Genomic DNA, 17,398 nt, shown 5'->3' with positions numbered 1-17,398 from the left:
TTCATTCCTAATTTCATCCCTTTCCACTTTGAGATGCATCCTGGCATATAAGGGTTCATTATTATTATTATTATTATTATTATTATTATTATTAGTTCAAAATTTATTAATTAGTCATCTGACCATATCAACCAGTTAGCAACCAGCATGGTAAAATGCAAGAAAATGCAATTGGTCAAATGCAAGAAAATGCGATGCATGAAACACAATGCGTAAAATATAATGGGATACGGTCAGTTAGACTAAAGGGAAGATGGTTTCTTGTGGGTTTTTCGCACTACGAGGCTGCGTTCTAGAAGAGTTTGTTCCTGATGTTCCCGAAAGTAAGATAGCATGTATACGAATTTAAATGGATAGTAGTAAATTGTGGTCCTGCAATAAACTAAAGGAGACTAAAATACAAACCCGAAATGTGTTTAAATACGTTCATTGCCATTACATGCGACCCCAATGTGTTCAGTATTAATAGTAAGTCGTAGAGTCTGCCCTCCTTATCTGTGGATTGAAAATATTCCAAAAATATGCAAATTTCCAAAAAGCAAACCCTGGTTTTTCCGTTTTGTAGAAGGCAGACTGTTTTGTATTGCCATTGTATTGAATGGGACTTGAGCATCCATGGGTTTTGGCATCCACCGATGGCCCTGGAGCCCAAACCCAGCGGATACCAAGGGCCCACTGTTGAAACAGTATATTGGTTTGCATCCCACTTTTACCCCCAAAAACTGGGACTCAGAGCTCCTATTTCTCTTTTCAGTTAAACTCTGTATGGCTCTTTATATAGACATGTAATAAACCAATTGGGGAATAGTGCCTCCTGCTCTTGCAGTCAGCCAACAAGTGGAGCTGTCTGCCAACCATTTCTACAGTTCTTTGGTAATAATGCATTGGCAACAATTAGGAAGGTTCCCCTTCTGTTTAATTTGCTGTATGCAATACAGTCGCTTTTTGCCCTAACCTTCAGTTACTTGTTGCTACACATTGCACCAAATGCAAGTTTCTTTATTACATGTGTATATAAGCAGTCACACATAGTTTAATTGCATTATATGCCTGTCTTAGTGGTTTGGTACCAATTTGTTTTGGACTAGGAGAATCTGGAGACTAGGGTTCAATTGCCATGAAAACCCATTGGGTGATTGTGGACAAGTCACACTCTCTCAGCCTCAGGGAAAGGGGCGGTTTATTTTGCAAGTTGCAATGCTCCCTTTATTTTGGAGGCACAGTACTCCCATTATTTTGCCAGGTGCAATGCTACCTTTATTTTATATGTTCCAATGCTCCCTTTATTTTGCAAGTAAACAATGCTCCTTTTATTTTGCAAATTGCAGTGCTCCCTTTATTTTGGGGGGCAATGCCCTTATTTTGGGGTGAGGAGCAGCTTGTAGGGCTTTGTGGCAACAAAAGGTCACCGTGGGCTTGGTGTTAGTCGGCCTCCGATGCCAAAAGCTGCAAAGTTGGCAACAGTGGGGAGGTGAGGACAGCAATGCAGGGGGCTTGGTGCCCGTTTCATGCCATTGCCAGCAGTTCCTCGGTGTGTGCCCTTATCACCAACAAACACACTAGCCCTTCTCCAAGGGAAACCAAGGCAACCAGCCGTGCCAACTCCGCCAACGTCATCGGACTCTTCTCGTCTCGAGGCCTTTGTCCATGGTTCTCCTTTCAGAACATAGATGCCTCCTTTCTCATTCCTTCCCCCCCCCCCCAAAAAAAAACAACAGTGGTTTGAATCCTCTTGGCGAGTCCCCATTGGCACAGACCCACTGGATGAATGCTTTTGCAAATCCCATTGATTCAAAGGGTGTGTTATTGTACAGTTTGGTGCAACTCAGTTTTACATTTTCAGCCCACTGAGGCTGAGAGAGTGTGACTTGCTCAAGGCCACTGAGTGGGTTTCATGGCCAAGCAAGGACTTGAACCCCGGTCTCCAGAGTCATAGTCCAATGCTCCCAAACCGCTATGCCATGATGGCTCTCAGTGTAAACTCCTTTGGCCCTTTAAGCTTAGTTTGCAGTGATTGGAATCAGCTGAGTGGGCAAAACAGGAGCATTTTCCAAGCAGCTCAGAAAGTGAGATGATGCAGGATTCATGCAGGACTAACCCTTCCAAACCAGGGCTGTTGGAGGGTAACCTTTAAGCAACACTGGTGTCCAAGAACAAGGGGATTTTGTACTGAGTACCAGTGTTGTGTAGGGGCTTGACTATTGGACTGCAACTTTGGAGTCCAGGGTTCGAATCTCGGCTCAGCCATGAAACCCATTGGGAGACCTTGGGTGAGTCACACTCTCTCAGCCTCAGAGGAAGGCAATGGAAAGCTTCCTCCCAATAAATCCTGCTATGAAAACCCCAGGATAGGTTCACCTTAAAACAATGAAGTAGCCAGCCACCTTTGTTGGGTTGTTGTTGTTATTTCCTTGTGGTTGAGAGAGTAGTGTGACTTGCCCAAGGTCACCTGTTGCTTCCCCTTGGACTTCCTTATAATCCCTCTTGCCAATGCCAGCTTTCCCTGGCAAAAAGGAATGCCTATCTCAGGGATGGAGAAGCCTAAACATTAGGGTTGCCATCAGTTGGAAATGACTTGAAGGCGCACAACAACAACAACAACAACAACAAACCAGAGGTTGGTTGGCTGGCAACTTCATTGTCTTTATTGTTTGCGCATCTCCATCCCTGACGTAGGCAGCATTCCTTTTTGCCAGGGAAAGCTGGCATTGGCCGGAGGGACTGGGAGCAGGAACACCTGTCCAAAGGGAAGCAACAGTTCTCAAGGGCTTCAGCTTGCGGCAACAGTTTTCTCACCTGTGGGTTGAAAGAGGTGTGAGCGCCAACCGAGGAGAGATAGCATCAGGAGTCTTTTGTCCTCGTCCCTCAATTTGGACAAGTGGCCCAAATATTTAGGGCCGCTCTTGGCTTCTGTGCCATCCAAAAAGGCACATCGGAGATGGAGTGCTACTTGGAGTTTGCAGATTAACACACCTGCTTTTGGAAACCTCCAGGTGTCAGGGCCAGGCGATATGCTTCCAAAAGGTAAGTCTTGGGACACAACTGGTTTTGGGACCTCAGGGATATAGAGGTGGAGGAGAGAAGGAAGAAGGCATTGCCCCCCAGACAAATTCTGTCCCCTGCTTAAATGTTCCTCCCACCCCAAATAGCTATCCTTGCAATAAATGCAATGCAACTGGAGATAAGGGAAGGTGTGCACACTTTCCTTTACCTGCCTTGCCCTGTAACTGTACCTGGCTTCCTTCGGTTTATCTTCCAGCTGCGTTTTTGGTGTCTTTCCCGGACACCTTGGTGCTCTAAAATGTCTCCGCAGCTGCTTGGAGGAAGGGATAAGGTGTCATTGGGCAGAAAGCTTCTCCCAGCAACAACATGCTGTGTTAGCCTTGCCATGGCAAAATCCTCCTCTGTCTTCACTTCTGGGATGCTTCTCTTAAACTATCCTTAAGAGATATAGCCACATTTGTTGGTTTTGTTAGCTGCTCTTGAGTTGACCCCAATTTATGGCAGCCCTGTGCATGAGACATTTGCAAGACCACTTACCTTCCACTGTTTTGCAAATTCTGCAAATTCAGGTCCTGCAAATTCATATCGATGGCCTGATTTCCCCCGTATGATAGTCTCCAGAATGCTGTGCGCTGTGGCTGCACATCCCACATTGTGCCTTGGGGCTTTCATTTTGTGCCTTGGGGTTTTGCCCCTCACAAAGTAACTCACTGCCCATTGCGATTTCATAATGCACATCAAAATGGAACCAAGTCATTGACATGCGTTGTGCAGTGTTGCTCTGTTGCATGGGTTTTGTGTCACCCGGGCATCATGTATCTCTGCATGCGGGTGTTCATGCTACACACTCAGGGGAGATTGGATTGCAGCCATTGTGTTTCCATTTAGAATCAAAAGTGGGAAACGTCAGCAAGTCCAAGCAACAGTTGTTGTTGTTGTTGTTGTTGTTGTTGTTGTGTGCCTCCAAGTCATTTTTGATTTATGGTGACTCTAAAGTGAAGCTGTGATGGGGTTTTCTTGGCAAGTTTATTCAGTGGGATTTTACCATTGCCATCTCTGAGGCTGAAAGAGTGTGACTTGCCCAAAGTAAATTTGGTTGTATTAGGCTTTAACTGTTCAGAGGGGAACACACAATGTGTTCAAACTGTTCCAATGTGCTGAACTTTCTTCCTCAAATGGGTTCAACACCTTGAATAATTCCATTATAACTCCAAAACCTGGATTCCCCATTGAACTGACATGGATTCCGCCACTGTTTGGTATCTTTCATTGTATGTTTTATCTGTAATTGTATTAAAATTACAGGTAATTGTAACACTATTGTAGTATTTATTTTTAAGTTTGCAGCAACACTTGTAAATTTTACAGATTGCACCAAGAGCCAGCATGGCGCAGTGGTTTGGGTATTGCACTGTGACACTGGGAGACCAGGGTTCGAATTCTAGCTTGGCCACGGAACCCATTGGGTGACCCTCTCTCAGCCCCAGAAGAAGGCAAAAGCAAACTCCCTCTGAACAAATCATGCCAAGAAAAACCCATGATAGGTTTGCCTTAGTTAGAAATTACTTGAAAGTACACAGCACAACTGCAACCCAGTCCAGGTGTGCCCTTCTTTTTGGGGAGGACAGGTGAGGCATTTCTTCTGGTTTCCTCCATGGGAGAAGTGGCAATCCTAGACTAATCCTATTTGAGCATCTCTATGTGGGTTGGATCTTGGTGAGGCTGAGGAAATGCATGGAACTGGGATTGGAAGGAGAGATGGTTCTTGTGTTTCAGCTCTGTTCCTTCCTTTGGCATCCTTGAAAGCAGCTTTGCTTCTCCTTCGGAAGGATCTCCATCATGTGGGGCTGGAGCGGCCCCACTTGCATTATTCATATGGGTGTCAGCCTGGGGAGATATGGTTACATCCCAGCCTTGCAGTCAGCGACTATACCTTGACTTCTTAACTCCTGGCACCTGGCTGAAAACACACCAATGGAGAGGAATGCGTGGAGGGCAAGGAAGGTGGAATGAGTTTGAAAGAGGAGGATGAGTTCAGAAGCAACTTATGCTAAGGATGGAGACTGAGTTGGCCCAGAATGTCTTCGAGGAAGATTACTGAGGTCAATAACACATCAATGGAAGCAAAGCGTGCAGAGATGCTGTGCAGAGATGCTATGCAGAGATGCTATGGAGTCTCACCGAACCCCTTAAGAAGGTAAATAAAAGAGGACTCATCTTTCTTTGTAGTTCTGAAGCTGCTTTCCAGTACAAGGGCAATTCAACTAGTTGTACAAATGTCCCTGCTTCTGCTGCAAAGACATTGATGTTGACTTGGAAAGAGGCAGCATGTGGATTTCCCCCTGAGAAATGTAGACTTTGTGGGAGGGATTGTGCCCCTTCTTTCTCCTCTTTTGTGGACTTTTTCTTGCCAACCTCTGCCTGGCAGTGAACTTTGTGGCAAAGTGGCTGAGACAAAGCAGATGATGAGATCCCAGCCCCACCGAGAAAATGGTTAAGAAAGGGAAAGAGGAGGCCAAAGGGAGGAAGGCGAAGGCGGTCAGCGACTCCGATGAGGTGTCAGAGGATGCCGAGGTGAGCAAGAGCAATGCCGAGGAGAGTGAGTTGGGCAGTGAACTGGTGGAAGAAGAGCCACTGGAGGAGAGCGAGGAAGACCCAAAGAAGAAAGGGAAGGACAAGAAAGGGGCAGCCAGAGGGGCAGCAGCAAAGAAGGCGGCGGCAGCCAAAGGGGGCAAGAAAGGGACGTCGGAAGAGGAGGAGGCTGAAGATGCTTCGGGCAAGAAGAAGAGGCAGATCAAAGGGGCCTCCAAGCTGGTCATGGGCCTGGCCACCGAAGATGCCAAGAAGAAGAAAGGGGCCAAGAAGGACAATGCCAAAGCCCCGGTGAAAGGGGCCGCCAAGGCCTCGGCCAAGAAGGGGGCGGAAGCTTTGCCGAAGAAGAAGCGGAGCCTGAAGAGCACTTCCAAGATCTTCATGGGTTTCAAAACGGCAGGACGCAAGAAGACGCCCAAGAAGTCCCAGTTCAAGAACACCTCCCGGTTCTTCTGGGGCCTGAAGAAACACAGCACCAAGAGGAAGACGACCAAGAAGAAGAACAAGGGGGTGCTCAAGTCCACCTCCAACCTCATGATGCGCTTCAAGGAACTGGGGAGGAGGAAGAAGAAAAAGACAGCGGTGCCCAGCACCGGAGAGACCAAGAAGTCATCCTTCCTGCTGATACGTCTGGGGGGCAGGAAAGCAGAAGACCAACAGGGCAAAAGGAGCAAGGCCAACCAGAAATTCAAGTCCCGGGCCCAGATCGTCAGCAGAGTCGTGGCCGCCACCAACTGGCTGACCCAGAGGTTCCTCTCCAAACATCGCCATTGCCCAAGGGCAACCGACGAATCCTGGCTGTCTAGGATCGGGGCCAAGAAGCTTCCCTTCCCTTCGGGGGACGAGGTCCTGAGGCACCGAGCAAATATGAGAAAGGTTCCTGGAAGCGACGCTCTCTACAGCCAAAATCAGGAGATATATGGCTATTGGGAAAAATTGGATTCGGCCGCACGGCTCAATTGCTACAATGACTACCAAGAGGCGGGCAATTACGGCCCAGAGACCCCTTCCCGGTTTGGCTATCCTGAGAAAGATGGACGTTGTAGCAGCAGGAGTCTTCTGGGTGATGAGGAATATGGGCCGGTTGAGGAACCAGTGGACTACTATGACCAAGACCGGTATGACTATCACAACTACGAAAATCAAGAATGTGACCCTTCTGGCAGTTATTCACCTTACGAACCCTATGATGGCTCCGGAAACGATTACGAAGTGACCAGAGGAGCGCATGGGCCCAGTTACGAAGAGACAGGCCAAATGGGGTATCCCAATGAAGATGTTTACTCTCAGCATGAAGTCAGTTACAGTGAGGGCGAGTGGCCGGCTGAGACCCAAACTTCCTACAACCCTTATGCCTACTCCTTGGATGACATTGCGGAGACGGACGAGACAGAAGGCGCGGATGGAAGCCCAGGCACCTACTCCTTCCCTTCTTCTCCTCATTTTTCCTTTGAACAGCAAGACTGGGGAGAGGCTTTGACTTCTCAGCTGCCTTTGAACAGGCATTTTCGGCTTTTTCCAAGGCCCCAAGTGAAACTGTTTGGCAGAGACAAACTCGACGTCACTCTGCCTCCTTCCCCGCATCTTCCCTTTGGCTCTTGGGATCCCGAGGAAGAGGAAGAAGAGGAGGCAGTAGAGGATGAATCTGAGCCTTTAATTTCCCCCTTTGCCCAGTTTGACAACCAGAACCTGGACCCTCCTAGGTCACCGGGGACCTTCTCGAAACTCCTGCCTGGCTGTTTTGTCAGCAAGCTGCAAAGACCTCGCTCCATGAACCCAACCAGAAGAGATTTTGGTGGGAGTATGGGTCCAAGCAACCCTGGTACCTACCCAAGGGAATATGGCAGCCCTCTGGGCCAGTTCCTACAGAAGTCCCTCTCCCAGCCCAAGCCCATCTTGAAGCATTGTAGGACTGGAGGAACAAGCTGGCCACTCAGCCCCACTCCAGTGGGAAGAGGTCCACCTTCGCCATTTGCTGAAAGGTGGCCTACAAGGCCTGCTTCTCCTCAGCTGCCGGCAACAAGGCGCTTTGAAATGCCTAGTTCAGACCCGTCTCCTAAACCCGTGAAGAGGTTTGGGGCTCCTCCGGCTTCTCATCCCTCAGTGAGGCTACGAGAAGCTCTCCACGAAGAGTTGCACAACACGCTCCCATTTCTAGGATCGTCTCCCTACAAAAAGGCGACCCAAGGCCTTGGATTGCCTGTAAGAAAACCCAACCCAATAGCTGCCTTCAACAAAACCTCCCCTCAGCTTTCCCAAAGGCAAAACTCATCCTCTTCTCTGACATCGCTTGGCTCAAACAGGCAAAGTCAACCCACCGGGAGGAAACCACCAACGTCTGCATTCCAGGCATCATCTTCACCTCAACCAAAGGCACGCCATCCTTTAGCGAGTAAACGCAACCCATCATCCTCAAGCTTAGGGTCAGTTCCTAGCTTAAAGACGGATGTCCCTTTCAGACGCTCGTTGTTCCACATCCCCAATGCCCCTGACCCTTTTGAGCTCCAGGACTCACCTCTAGATCGGGTCCTGGGAACATATACCCCAATGGGTTTCCGTAGCAGCCCAGCTGCGAGTCTGAGATCTCATTCCTCGCCTCAAATGTCCACCAGGCATTTTGGGTCACCACCTCCTCCATCCCCAAATCCCTTCCGACCAGCGAGAAGAATCAACAATTTTTCCGTTGACCCGGCGGGGAGACTCCCGCAAGCTTGGAACCGACAGAACGAACCCCCAACGAAAGTAGTGAAGCCACTAATGAGGGACCAGTTCATGAGACAGTTCATCCCCCAGTCTCCCGTTTTGTCTGCCAGGGACTCTCCTCGCATGTCGGCCAGGCAAGGGAGCCGGAGGGTCACCATCCGGGAGTCCCCCATAGATCCGTCTCCTTACGCTCCAACTTTTGATGAGGCCCATGGGTCAGCAAACCCATCCTGGTGGCAGCAAGAAGAATGGGGTTACCCTCCTGGGAACAGAGTAACGCCACCCTGGAACCCATTGCCCAAGGGAGGGGGTCCCGGAAGCCTAAGAAGCGTTTCGAGTTTCAATCAGCGGCCCCTGAGTCCTACCCCTAGCACCCGCAAGGCCTTCCTTCAACGTATCGGTCAACCTCTTGCCGGCATGGCACAGCCCATTTCCCCCATTGATATGGAAGATAGGAATCCATACTGGGCACAATACGGTCAGTCTCCGGGACCCTCTCCGGCTCTTTCCAGGCGCTCCTTTACTCGAGATTCGTTTGCTGATGCAGCGGTCGCTCTGACACATATGGAACAAGGAGGTTACCCTCAGTCGCCTTCTCCAGCCATGGGCCGCAAATTCTCATCTGGAAACTTGTCCTATGGTGGCAGCCCCAGCAATTTAGGAAGCCCAGTCTCTCAAAGGTCCTATTCGTTCAAAGGACCCCATGGCCGGGGGAGAGGAAGTCCATCCACGGCCCGTTCCTTGCCTCTCCAAGATCAGTATAACAGACCAAGAAGACCAGACCCCGCACGCTTTCCTGGTGAGATGCTAGAACATGTAATGGAGGATGGCATGGGGAGGTATGCAGTCGTGACCCCCCAGGTCCAGCGGATGGGTTCCTTCAGGAGATCATCTAGGCAAAATGAACCCTGGTCCGACTACCACACTGTCAGCGTCCATGAGATGCCCAACGAATGGGGCTCGGAGAAGCTCTTCCAGCGTCCGCCAAGCTCTAAGCGTCGGGGGTCCCGCCGCGGAGGAAGCAGCCTCTTCTGGTACCTGACGCGGGGATCGTATGCGCGCAACCAAGAATATGGTGGGATCCGGCAGTTTAAGGTAATTCAAGGATCCCTAGTTGCCTGTATAAAATCAGAAGACACTGATGTGAACAGTTAACAATATTTGTGGTTTGCTTGTTTGTTTTGCTTATTAGATTAACTATTGGAAATACAAAAGCCAAGTAAGAAGAAAGTCAAGAGGAACCTATTAGATTTGTATACAGTGACATATGTATAATGAATTAAGTTCTGGAAAAGAGCTTTATTAATGTGCGCCCAATTGTTTTATTTTGATAAACTCTATATATTAAATTAAAAAGGAATAAAATGTGGCATGATCGGCAGAGGCTCACGCTGTCAGTTGTAACAAAGGACGGTCCGGCATGCTAATGCTGGGATCCGATCCCTGACATGGAGCCAAGCTCCGAACAAGAGGAGAGGATTAATTAGAGCCAAGCCGACTCCTGTTGCATTAACCAGAGCCAGGCCAAGTGGAGTCCCATTCAAAGCCCAGCCCGGTGTGAATGCCTTTTTAAAAATCCTTTGATGAGGATTTGCTTACTGGTCTGTGTATCCATCTTGAGACTCCGGTGAGTATGTACTGTTCCCGAAGGTAAAAGAAAGAACGAAAGAGTATTACGCTGGAGACGCGGATTCAAAATAATCTAGAATGGGTTCCTTATCCTTAGCATCTGATACTCAATGTGGAAGGACCTTAGACTAACAAATTAATTATGACACATGCTTTTGTTACTTAAGATGTCTCTTCCTTTGTCTTGAAGGCATCTCAAAAATCTCCATTCTTTTGCCTCTGCTCCCCAGTTAATCTCATTTTGCTCGGTGTCCTTTCTCCTGGCAAACGGAGATGCTCCAAGGGCATATGTCTCTGAGCATGCGTTGATCTTCTTGTCTTCTCCCCCCACAAAATATAGATGCATCCCGGCCACAATGTTCAGTGTGGGATCCACCAAAATCCGGAAGACGACAGCGTGGAAGATATGACCCAGCTGGAGTAAGTGGCCAAGGGACTCCTAGACGTTGGTGACTCTTAATAGCCACCATCGCCACCCAATACAGTGTTAGAGAAATGTAAATATCCCTGGCCTACAAGGCAGCTTTCTCCCATCTTGGTACCTATAGGACTCCTATTCTTTCCAACCAGGGTTGGAGCAGATGGTTGCTGTCATCTAATGTATCTGGAGGACATTAGCTTGGAGAACATTGCTCACAACGACTCTAAAACAGGGGTGGGCAACTGTGAGAAGCCCCCCAAAAGACTTTGTAGGGCCAAACCTCCACCACATACTTCCTGCAGAATAATAATAATAATAATAATAATAATAATAATAATAATATTGCCCCCAAATACCTTCTAGGGCATCTGTGAGGCATTTTCATTGGAGTCGCTAAGGTTGGTGTCAACCCAACGTTTGGCTCTCCAAGGCATCGGTTGCAAAAGCAGTGATCAATTAATCCAGTCCAGGTCTTTTCACAAGTGATTAGTCAGTCTAATAAAGCAATCCAAAGGAATAGTCACAGTCCAGGCAGAGATCAAGGCAACAGGCAAGAAACAAAGCTCATGGCTTTATCCCAAGGATGATGGATGGTTGTCAGCCCTACTAGATCAAGGGATGTGCTGGGATATTGATGGACCCATCCGGGTCCCTATTAGCAGCCTGCTTCTTACTTAAATGCTCCATTGTCTCTCCCTTTCTTGCCATCTCTCTGCAGGGATAGGTATTGTAAGACCAGCTATTCATTTGAGGGTTGCGGTTGTAATGAACTTGGCTTTTGTGGCTGATGGGAATTCAGCTCCTGGGGCTGCTGGCATTGCTGAAGCCCTGGCATGTCCCTTGGGCTCTCAGCCTCTTCCAGTGGTCCTCTGTGACCATTAGTGGGGTGGGATGGGATGCAAAATTGGCCACAGACTCCTTCCCTTGCCACCTCCGCCTCCATTTCTCAGCAAGTGATTTCGCCTCCCTTCTTTCTTTTCACGTCAGGGAACTCCAAGAAAGTGTGGTTCTCCAGAACATCAAAAGGAGGTTTGAACGGGGACTCATTTACGTAAGTTGCTCGGTGTATAATTTCACTTTTGCTTCATTTCCTGTGCTTCAAAAATCATTACCCTTCCAGAAAAATACTCAATGTGTTTTAGTGGGTTTGGTGTCTTGACATGACCTGAGAAGAACACCTGAAATCCAATCCAGTCCATGAAATTGATTGGGTACCTTTGCTAAAGTATGAAAACTGATCATGGCTATATACAGAGTTTTGTGGGGATCAGGGTGACCCTCATTGGACTGCATCTTCCAACGCTCTTCGCCACTTGCTAGGAGACTGCTGGGATGTGGAGTCCAACAACATCTGGAGGGCCACAAGAGTCCCACCTTTTGCTCAGTGCAAGTATTCAGAGCATATCTTTTTCCTCCGAGTTTCTCTCCTTTCTCTCTCTTTCCCCAGACCTACATAGGCAGCATCTTAGTGTCCATGAACCCTTACAAAATGTACAACATCTATGGGACTGACCATGTGCTACAATACGAAGGCAAAGCTCTGGGGGAGAACCCGCCGTAAGTCTCTCTTACTCCAAAAGAGTAAAAAACAGACCAATCTCCAATTCTCCTTGTTGTTGTTTTTAAAATGAGCAACAGATGCTGATGGTGTCCATGTCAGTGGGGCAGTGGGTCCACTCCAGGCTCTAAAGGGGCCGAAACCTGGTCTTAACTAGATTCAACACCTTGGAGAACACCTTTATTGCTAACCAAACCCTGGCATAGAGTCACTGCCCCACTGACATGGGAGCTACTGCCATTGGGGGAAAAGGTAGCATGGTTCTAGTGGGTTTTGTTTTCCCTATAGCTGCCACTTTGCTGAAATATTAATCAGATTGAAGCCCTTCTTTAACTGAAGGCATCACATTCTAAAGTCAGTTACCAAAAATGATCCTCTTCTTCTCCTCCTCCTTTCCTTTAGGCACCTTTTTGCAATCACCAATATTGCCTACAGCAAGCTGAGAGATGCCAAACTCAACCAGTGTATTATTATCAGGTGAGTCTTTGGGATCATTTTTATTTAATCTTCCTTGCCATGGCAGCCTGTGGTTTGGACTCTCTCTGTCAGCTTGGCTCTAGAGACCTGGGTTCGATTCCCTGCTTGGCCATAAAAGCCCATTGGAGTGACTTTGGGCAACTCACAAACTCTCAGCCCCAGAAAACACTGCGACAGGTTCTTCTTTGGGTTGCCATAAGTCAGAAGCAATTTGACGGCACACAACAAAGTCCAATCCCCTCAAATATCTTAGCTCTGTTGTCAAGCTAGTCTTAGTATTTCAGAGTTGTTTCAATAAAGAGGTTTTCTCGTTGTTTCCCTAAAAGGCTATTTGTTCCATTTCTTTTAGCGGTGAGAGCGGCTCTGGGAAAACGGAAGCCACCAAGCTGATCCTTCGTTATTTGGCGGCGATTAACCAAAAACAATCTGCCACGCAGCAGGTACGCCGTTCCTACGGAAATCATTTCAGCCTCAAAACCCCATGGTTTTTCAACATTTTCCACCCCTGATGTGTTGTCTCGCATGGAGCTCCTTTGACTGACAGCTGTAAGGGATGGGATGGGCAGTCAAACTCTTTGGAGCCTCCTAAAACCCTGACTTCTGCTGTTCATTGTTTCCCAAACTCGGATGCCATATCTTCCCATATGCCTTCTGCTTCCATTATGGTCTTCCCCCAGATAGAGGTATGGAGCGCCTGGTTTGCAGTGCTGGTGTTTCTGCGTGATTTAATGGAGTGGATTAGTTTGCATACATTACGTTTGCAGTTACAGTTTGGACCATCTACACCCTCTTTCTGATCATCCAAAAGTGTAGCTATAGATGGGTGGGAGCAAAAACAAACATTGTATCCCCAAATATGAATTTTGCATCCAATGAAATTTCCCTCCATTCCCCCAATTCCTACCATTGCAGAGGGCAAGGCATTGGGACTCATGCGCACCTAGAACACTGCTGTGTTTTGCTTGAAGGGAGATGTCCAAGGTTTTGAACCTCTTAAAGGGATAGAATTCAGCACCTTGGAGGACTCCTTTAAGAACAAAGTTAAAACTTGGAGTGGATTTGCTGCCCCAGTGACATGGAAGCCACCATCTCCGTCCCATTTTTCCTCTCCCCTTTTTTCCAGAGTTGCTTGCTTTGCAATTGACCACTTCCCTTTTATTATTACTTGGCAATGCCTTTCTGTTTTCTGGGTCATCCGTGTGTTTTCTTGTCGCCCCATTAATGCACGACGGTGTATCTATTTAATTTCTCTCCTTCGTTCCTCTTTGTCTGGTCTGGATCAGATTCTCGAAGCCACTCCTTTGCTGGAATCCTTTGGAAATGCCAAGACGGTGCGGAACAACAATTCCAGTCGGTTTGGGAAGTTTGTGGAAATCTTTCTGGAGGAGTAAGTAAAACGCACCAGCCAACCTTTTCCCTTCGTTTGTCTCCCCTGTTTTTCGGGCTGCATGTGTCAAATCCCTATGTTAAGGCTTCGAAGAATATTCTGCCCAGCAATAAAGATACGTTTTGCATGCAGAATGGTCCATGTGTTAATAGAGGTCAGGTTTTTCTCAAGGTGCACAAAGTAGTCTCTTGCATTTGTATAGAAATGTGGGGATGGAAAAGATCCAGCCCAAATTCACTGCTTTTTGTCTCTCCATCAGTGGGTTGATCTGCGGTGCCATTACTTCCCAGTACCTTCTGGAGAAATCGAGGGTCGTCTTTCAGGTGAGGATCTGTGCTTCTCAGTTGTTTCCTTAACAATCCTCTCTTTTAAAGCAGGTGTTGTGTGCCTTCAAGTTGTTTCCAACTTATGGCCATTCTAAGGCGGCCCTATCATGGGTTTTCTTGGCAAGGTTTGTTCAGAGGAGGTTTGCCTAAGGTCGCCCATTGGGTTTCCATGGTTGAACAGGGATTTGGACCTTGGTTTCCAGAGTCAGAGTCATACAACAGTCAAACCTCTGTGCCCTGCTGGCTCTCCTTTGCTTTGTATCTTGAATTCAATGCCCAGTGGCATTTTCTTGGCATGATGTCTCCAGAAGAGCTTTGCCATCACCGTTGCCTTCCTCTGGGGGCTGTGAGTATGTGACTTGTTCATGGTCACCCAATGGGTTTCCATGGCTGAACAGTGAAGTCCCCATAAGTTGGAAATGACTTGAAGGCACCCAGTAACAACAACATCATAACCTGGGATTAAAAGATACATTCACATACACCTTCCCCATTATTTGACTTGCTTGGTAAAAAAATCCAAACATCCTCCTCTGAGCAACTGGGATTGATGCTTAATGTACCATGAGATCCCCAGGTCCCTCACTGAGGGGTAGCCTCTTAGGTTTTGGCTCTGAAATTTTGGGGCCCAGAGTGGTATTAATTGGGCAACCCGCTTCCAGATCCACATTCAGTGCCAATAATGTCTCTTTCGTAGGCCAAAAACGAACGAAACTACCACATCTTTTATGAGATTCTGGCTGGACTCCCTGCCCAGCAGAAGCGGCGATTCTGTCTTCAGGAGGCAGAGACTTACTACTATTTGAACCAGGTATGGACCAGCGTCCATGAAGTCAACGATCCATTGGATAAAGGGAGACATTGTCCATATATAAGGTGCAAGAGGGTGGGAAATATGTATACTAAATACATAAATAAGCAGGAAGGCACTGGATTTTTATCACAAGCAAAGACCAGGAGACTTCAACTGAGCGAAGCAACAGGTTTAGGTCTACCTGGAGACACAAATCTCTCTCTTTGATGCCTTTCACAGGGAGGGAATTGTGAGATTCCCGGCAAAGTGGACTTGGAGGACTTTCACCGGCTTCTGGATGCCATGGACATCTTGCACTTCACTCCCCACGACCAGGACAGCATCTTCCGGATCCTTTCTTCCATCCTTCACCTGGGAAATGTCTATTTTGAGAAATACGAGGTGAAAGCAAAACCTGGGGAAAGCAAACTTCGATTTTGCCATTTTGTATATGGGGCACAGCTTTACTAGAACATAGAACTTGAGCATCATAGACTTTGGTGTCCGTCGAGGGTCTTGGAACCAAAACCCAGCGGATACCAAGGGCCCACTGTACCTTTATTTCTCAGCCTTTATAAATACATTATAAAAGGTTACCCATGATGTTGAGCCTAAGCATAACTCCTTGCTTTGCAGACAGACTTCCAGGAGGTGGCTTCGGTTGTGAGCGCCAGGGAGATCCGCGTCGTGGCCGAGCTTTTGCAAATATCTCCCGAGGGTTTGCAAAGGTCCATCACCTACAAAGTGACGGTAAGCGGCGGGCGAAGGAAGACATCTTGAAATCTGGACACTGCGGGGTGCATGGAGCGGTTAGAAGACCAAAAACTGGAGGGTGGTAAATTCAGGAAACACATACTTCTTCACAAGACTCATAGCTGAACTCATTACTACAAGTTGTAGCGGCGGCTGCTAACTTAGCCCACCCTTACTATCTCTGTGTATCAATTTCTGGGGAGTGTAAAGGATGAAGTTATATTCACGTCTAGTGAGCGAACATCCTATTTGAGCAAAATAAATCTCGAAAGAAACCTTAGAATACGTATTTAGTTTCTTCTGATCCCGTTTGGCTTCTCCCTTTGCTCTCTCCATAGGAGACCATGAGGGAGAAGATTTTCACGCCACTGACCGTCGAAAGTGCTATCGATGCCAGGTAAAAGAGGATGATGGGACCCAAAGTCCTAGAATGACTTGAGGACCAAACTGTCATGACATGCAAAAAAACATCCACAACAGGGACCAAAGCTCTAGCTATCTAGCAAAGCAGGGCCAAAATGTTTGAAACTACTGCTCCTTGTATGCAAGAATGAACTTAGCAAAGGTCTATATCTTTAGTCATGCAGTCGTTGTGTTGCTTTTGTGGGTTTTTTCAGAGATGCCATTGCTAAGATCCTATACTCCCTGCTCTTCAACTGGCTGACGGACCGAATTAACAGGCTCATCTACCCCAGGCAACAAACGCTCTCCATTGCCGTCTTGGATATCTATGGCTTTGAGGTGAGGACAAGGCTGGGGAAGGCTTCTCTGAGGTTGCACCCTGGAGTATTCTGGTCCTGAATTGCCCTTGGGTTTTGGGAGCTGAAGTCTAAAATACCTGAAGGACCAGCGTATGGGGACCATTGGTGTCATGTGGATGAGATGGGCCTTTGGTCTGATCCTGCACCAGTGTTCTTGGCTGCATCCACACTGCAGAATTATTCCAATTTGATGCCATTTTAACTGCCATGGCTCCAAGCTATGGAATTCTGGAAAGTGTAGTTTGTTGAGGCATCAGAGTAGAGCCTGTATCTTTGACCCCATATCTTTGGGATGGGGACCTTTGAACCCACATCCAAAAAAAACCCCAACATATTCTCTCTTGGGAATTTCTAGGTCCTCCAGTACAATTCTATGGTATCCTTCCAGTGGACCTTGACCATAGAGTCATGCTTGGAAGACTTAGAAATGCCTAGAGAGGTGTTCTTTCTAGGAATCTCAAGATCCTCCAGTGCAACTCAATGGCCAACTTCCACCAGAAGTCATTCATTTCAATAGGGTTCACTACTATTTATGGTTTTGTGTTTCTGCGGTAAGTCCAGCGATATATTCTCTTTAGTTACAGCGGTCGTACTGTGTAAAATTACAGCTGTGATTTTGTATTTCCTCTATAGTAAAGTCCTTTGTAGTCTTTGTTTCCTATGGGGAAATCCACCACGGGCCCTTTCAGACTTTCCTCTCCCCTGTTTTCAATAGGATCTTGGCTTCAACAGCTTTGAGCAGCTGTGCATCAACTACGCAAATGAGTATCTCCAGTTCTTCTTCAACAAGATTGTCTTCAAGGAGGAGCAGGTGAGAAAGGGACCCAGCTTCTCCTCCAGAATTGGAGGCGCTTGAATCTGTGCGCATGTGTATGTGTATGGGATCGCCAGTTGCACTTCTGAAGTGTCACCGAAGTGCGTCCCGCTCTTCTCCCGTCAGTGAATCGTTCGCGGAGCAGCCATATTTGTAATAACAGGAACTTCTGTTATGCAAA

General features: G+C 47.5%; 1 protein-coding gene across 1 annotated transcript in view; it reads left to right on the top strand.

Annotated features, from left to right (window-relative positions):
• The first annotated feature begins 5,493 nt into the window (after positions 1–5,493).
• The window catches only part of MYO15A (myosin XVA), a 44,241-nt gene continuing 32,336 nt past the window's right edge, over positions 5,494–17,398 (top strand). Inside the window, exons 1-15 of the mRNA XM_042437816.1 lie at positions 5,494–9,393; positions 10,268–10,347; positions 11,336–11,399; positions 11,796–11,905; positions 12,309–12,383; positions 12,733–12,823; positions 13,061–13,066; positions 13,667–13,770; positions 14,030–14,093; positions 14,794–14,907; positions 15,130–15,291; positions 15,526–15,639; positions 15,981–16,039; positions 16,260–16,383; positions 17,119–17,214. Of these exons, the coding sequence (XP_042293750.1) occupies positions 5,494–9,393; positions 10,268–10,347; positions 11,336–11,399; positions 11,796–11,905; positions 12,309–12,383; positions 12,733–12,823; positions 13,061–13,066; positions 13,667–13,770; positions 14,030–14,093; positions 14,794–14,907; positions 15,130–15,291; positions 15,526–15,639; positions 15,981–16,039; positions 16,260–16,383; positions 17,119–17,214 (5,163 nt within the window). The remainder of the gene's footprint in view (positions 9,394–10,267; positions 10,348–11,335; positions 11,400–11,795; positions 11,906–12,308; positions 12,384–12,732; positions 12,824–13,060; positions 13,067–13,666; positions 13,771–14,029; positions 14,094–14,793; positions 14,908–15,129; positions 15,292–15,525; positions 15,640–15,980; positions 16,040–16,259; positions 16,384–17,118; positions 17,215–17,398) is intronic.

Source organism: Sceloporus undulatus, chromosome 8 (assembly GCF_019175285.1).
Source record: "Sceloporus undulatus isolate JIND9_A2432 ecotype Alabama chromosome 8, SceUnd_v1.1, whole genome shotgun sequence".
Lineage (NCBI taxonomy): Eukaryota > Metazoa > Chordata > Lepidosauria > Squamata > Phrynosomatidae > Sceloporus > Sceloporus undulatus.
This window is presented reverse-complemented; position numbering and strand designations above follow the sequence as displayed.